This window comes from Elaeis guineensis, chromosome 13 (assembly GCF_000442705.2).
Source record: "Elaeis guineensis isolate ETL-2024a chromosome 13, EG11, whole genome shotgun sequence".
Classification (NCBI taxonomy): domain Eukaryota; kingdom Viridiplantae; phylum Streptophyta; class Magnoliopsida; order Arecales; family Arecaceae; genus Elaeis; species Elaeis guineensis.
In genome coordinates this window covers 69,112,689-69,116,971 of record NC_026005.2, presented here as the reverse complement: position 1 = coordinate 69,116,971, position 4,283 = coordinate 69,112,689, and the positions used below count along the sequence as shown (strand labels likewise).

Below are 4,283 nucleotides of genomic sequence, written 5' to 3'. Positions count from 1 at the left end.
TACTATGGATCTCCCCTCCTCCCTCCCTCCCCCTCATGATGTGATGTCCAGGCTGCCGCTATCTGCGCCGCTACCATAGACCTCTCCCTGCGGCCAACCCCATCTGTCTTAACGTGTCCTAGCGATCGGAGGAAAAATCAGGTTGTAGGCACGATTTTACCGGAATCGTAGGTTGGACCCATGATTTTAGTGAAATCGTATTCTGCCATGATTTATCTAGGTGGCCAGAATCGTGGGATGAACTCATGATTTCATAGATCGCATTCCGTCCTCGGTAAATTCACAAATATATTTCATTTCGGGATAATTTTAGAAATAATTTTTTAAAAAATAATATTATAAAAAAAATCCCACCATAGCCTTTCTTTCTTTTTACCTCCTGTCCAACGAATGGAAAGAAAAGTTTCACCATACAACTACACATAAATTCTAAAAGGAAAAATCTGTCTACATTCACCACCAACCACACATATGATCAACAATTGGACAAGGACTTATAACAAATCCTTCCGCTAATAATAATTATATCCCTTTTACTCTTCTCCCTCTCCATTCCACAGCCACCCTCATGGAGTCCATCTGCTCCTACCTCGCCCTCTTCCTTTCGTTCCTCCTCCTCCTCCTTGTCAAAGTCATCCTCTTCCCCTCCCCTTCTTCAAAGAAGAACCTATCGCCCCCAAGCCCTCCCTCTATTCCAATCATCGGCCATCTCCACCTCTTCAAGAAGCCCCTGCACCGCACCCTCGCCGACCTCTCTGCCCGCTACGGCCCAGCCATCCTCCTACGCTTCGGCTCCCGCCCCGTCCTCGTCGTCTCCTCCGCCCGCCTCGCCGAGGAGTGCTTCACCAAAAATGACGTCGCCTTCGCCAGCCGCCCCCAGCTCCACTCGACCCGTCGCCTCACCTATAACTACACCACCCTCGCCGCCGCCTCCTACGGTGCAAACTGGCGCAACCTCCGCCGCATCGCTACCGTCGAGCTCCTCTCCTCCGCCCGCCTCAAATCCCTCTCCGACATCCGCGCCGAGGAGGTCCGAGCTTTGATGAGCCGGCTGTTCCGCGAATCCGGTGGCAGGGATGCCGAGTTTGCGAACGTGGAGCTCAAGCCCAGGCTGTTCGGGCTAACGCTTAACGTGATGATGAGGACTATTGCCGGGATGAGGTATTATAGAGAGGACGTGGCAAGCTCCGAGGAGTCGGCGCAGTTCATGGAGATGGTGGAACAGCTCTTGGCGGTGGCTGGGACGTCGAATCTCGCCGACTTCCTTCCAATACTGAGGGTGATAGACTTCCAGGGGCTGAGCCGGAGGATTGATAGACTCGAAAAGAAGAGAGAGGAGATCTTGCAAGGACTTATCGACGAGCACCGGAGGAAGCGTGGCGGTGAAGGTGAAGGTGAAGAGAGCAGCAAAAAGAGGACCATCATCGGCGTTCTGCTCTCTCTTCAAGAGAATGATCCCGAGCATTACACCGACCAGTTCATCAAGGCCTTCATCATAGTAAGCCATCGTTTGACCTTAATTTTATTTCATTTTTTAAGGAAACTTAATACCCGCTGCTTTCTTTGACCGAACTTTAACACGTTGTGTTGATCGTTAACATTTAACTTCTACTCATACACATACATATATGAGATTTGCACATATTTATGTAAATACTTGTACACAATTATATTATCCCTATTATACTATCTTTGCTATACTAATATCAATCTGTATAGAGTTATCTTTAATCCATTTTGACCAGACTTTAACATGTGGTCTGTTGATCATTAGTATTTAATTTTTACTCATACACATGCATGTATGGGTTCGGATTGTATTTTTCATACAAAAATAAAAAAAATGATTGATTTTCTTTCATGACATCAACTATTGGACCGCATTTTACCCAGCTTTCAAAATACTCCAACATCTTTCTTCTATCTGCAGCACATATCTTGAAGCTTATATCCTGCTGTAAATGCTGCACAAAGTACGATCCAATAGTTGATGTTGCGAAAGAAGATCAATCATTCTTTCATGTAAAAATACAATCCACACCCTACATATAGGAGATTTGCACACACTTATAATAATATTTGTATATAATTATACTATCTGCATACAATTATACTATCCTTGTAGACATTTATTTCTGTGTGTACAAAATTATTTCTAACTGTCTACATATTGGAATATAACTGTGGCCGCTAGGAACCAGGAACTGATGAAACTTCGGAACCTAGGACGATTGTTAAACTCCGAGTCAATAGGGACTAAAACTTGTGGGCTGGTTTTAATGGAGGGATTCGCTATTAAACACACCTATTTTGGGAAATTATGAAGAAGATAAGCAATGCTTCACTAGGATCATGATTTGCAGTGAAGGGAATTAAAAGATCTAAAACATTTGTATATCCAATTCTACAGAAAGTAATTTAAAAAGAGAAACCAAATTGGTACCATTACCTTTCGTGTCATGGGCTACCTATGAATACCTCTTCTTCCTCCTCATCTTCTTGTTTCTAGCTATTGAAGTGGAGACATCGATGTTCTGTTATTTCTTTTGTTACAAATTCTGGAAAGATAGAACATTGAACGCTAACCTTGTGTTTATGGGAAGACCTTATTCGTTGCAGGGACCGACACATCCACAGAGACAACGGAGTGGGCGATGTCGCTACTGCTAAACAATCCTGAGGCACTGCAGAAGGCCAGGCTGGAGATTGATGAGTGTGTGAAAGAGAAGCGCTTGCTTGAAGAAAATGATCTCCCCAAGCTTCCTTATCTTAATGGGATCATCAATGAAACACTTAGGTTGTGCCCTGCTGCCCCACTTCTTTTACCTCACGAGTCACATGAAGATTGTGTTATGGGAGGCTACGACATTCCACGTGGCACGATACTGTTGGTCAATGCCTGGGCCATTCACAGGGATCCAAACGTATGGGTGGAGCCCACCAAGTTCATGCCAGAGAGATTCTTAGATGGTAGAGCGGAGGGTGGAATGTCGCTTCCTTTCGGGATGGGGAGGAGGAAGTGTCCGGGGGAAGGGCTTGCTATGAGAGTGATAGGGTTGGCGTTGGGGACCATGATCCAATGTTTTGAGTGGGCAAGGGTGGGAGGAGGGGAGGTGGACATGCGTGAAGGGAGTGCACTGACGCTTCCGAAGGCTGTACCCCTCGAGGCCATGTATCAGCCGCGTGAGAGCATGATGGAGGTTCTTGCACGGCTTTGAACCATTGGGAAGGCCTTTGCATTGCATTGACCAGGTGCAATTGGACCGCATCAGATCCCACGGTAAATAACACGCCACGCTACCCCTTATATGTCACCAATTCCCGATTGCGCGCTATCCACCGTGCATATGCTCCGGGATTTGTCCTGGTTCACTTGCTCATGGTGCAAGCAATAATTTCTCCGTTGGAAGTGGTGCCCACAAATAATTTAAGGATTAGATAGCAGGCAATAATTTCTCCGTTGGAAGTGGGTGCCTACAAATAATTTAAGGATTAGATAGCTGCAAGCCTTTATGGATAAGGAGGAGGTCAAGTCTACATGTCTATCTGATTTTCTCTGATTTCCTTTCCATGGATTGGTTGAGAGACATCAGTCTGAGTCGTCAGCTGGCGGTTGATTGGAGACTTTTCTTTTACTTTTAACAGTACAATACGTAATTGGTTTCAACCTAGTGGCATGTTTGTAGCCTTGTGATGCCCATGTCATGGATTTACCTTTTTTTTTCTGCCCATCAAGTAAATAAAAATAAAATAATAAAAAAAAAAAAAAAAGTAATTGATGGATTTTTTTATCTTGATTATATTTAAAATATATTTAATTCACAATCAAAATCGATATTAATTAGATACAAATCAAAATAATTATATCTTTGATATATTTAATTTATAATAAAAATTAAAATTAAATTTAAATATTAAATGGAAGTAAAAATTAAATTTTATAGAATTGATGTATTTTTATTTCTCTTTGGCATCGGAATGAGAATCGAATTTCTCCAACCAAATTGTTGGAATGGAATTTACTCATTTACATTTTTATTTCAGAACCTAACTTTTTTTTTTTTTATGAAACATGCTCTTAACAAAAAATCAATTTCTTGCAAATTTTTTTTATAAAAAATTACAGAGATGCCTCATTAATTTTGGACTAGGTATCCTTTGATTCTAAGTTTTTAAAAAATTTCAATTGGCGACCAAAACTTAATTTTCATGGTAATGAGCCCAACCTTCTATTTAGATCCAGACATCATTAATGGAGTGAGATAGATAAAAATACGCTTGAT

The 4,283-nt window shown here is 42.3% G+C and overlaps 1 protein-coding gene and 1 long non-coding RNA gene across 2 annotated transcripts; one reads left to right on the top strand and one right to left on the bottom strand.

The window, feature by feature from the left end:
- Window positions 1-356: 356 nt before the first annotated feature.
- Window positions 357-2,725, bottom strand: LOC140853345 (uncharacterized). Its single transcript, XR_012136348.1, has 2 exons — window positions 2,587-2,725; window positions 357-2,509 (listed from the first exon to the last, which is right to left on the bottom strand). It is a non-coding gene; the product is annotated as an uncharacterized lncRNA (long non-coding RNA).
- LOC105056142 (cytochrome P450 81Q32) lies at window positions 547-3,677 on the top strand. Its single transcript, XM_010938229.4, has 2 exons — window positions 547-1,498; window positions 2,604-3,677. Exons 1-2 carry the CDS (start codon window positions 569-571, stop codon window positions 3,216-3,218), a joined length of 1,545 nt encoding a protein of 514 aa, XP_010936531.1. The 5' UTR covers window positions 547-568; the 3' UTR covers window positions 3,219-3,677.
- The last annotated feature ends 606 nt before the right edge of the window (window positions 3,678-4,283 follow it).

Excerpts from the sequence above, each read along its gene's own strand:
- LOC105056142 (XM_010938229.4), top strand. The coding sequence starts at position 569 with ATGGAGTCCATCTGCTCCTACCTCGCCCTCTTCCTTTCGTTCCTCCTC. Across the intron at positions 1,499-2,603 it reads TCATCAAGGCCTTCATCATA|ACCTTATTCGTTGCAGGGAC; the intron begins GTAAGCCATCGT and ends GTTTATGGGAAG.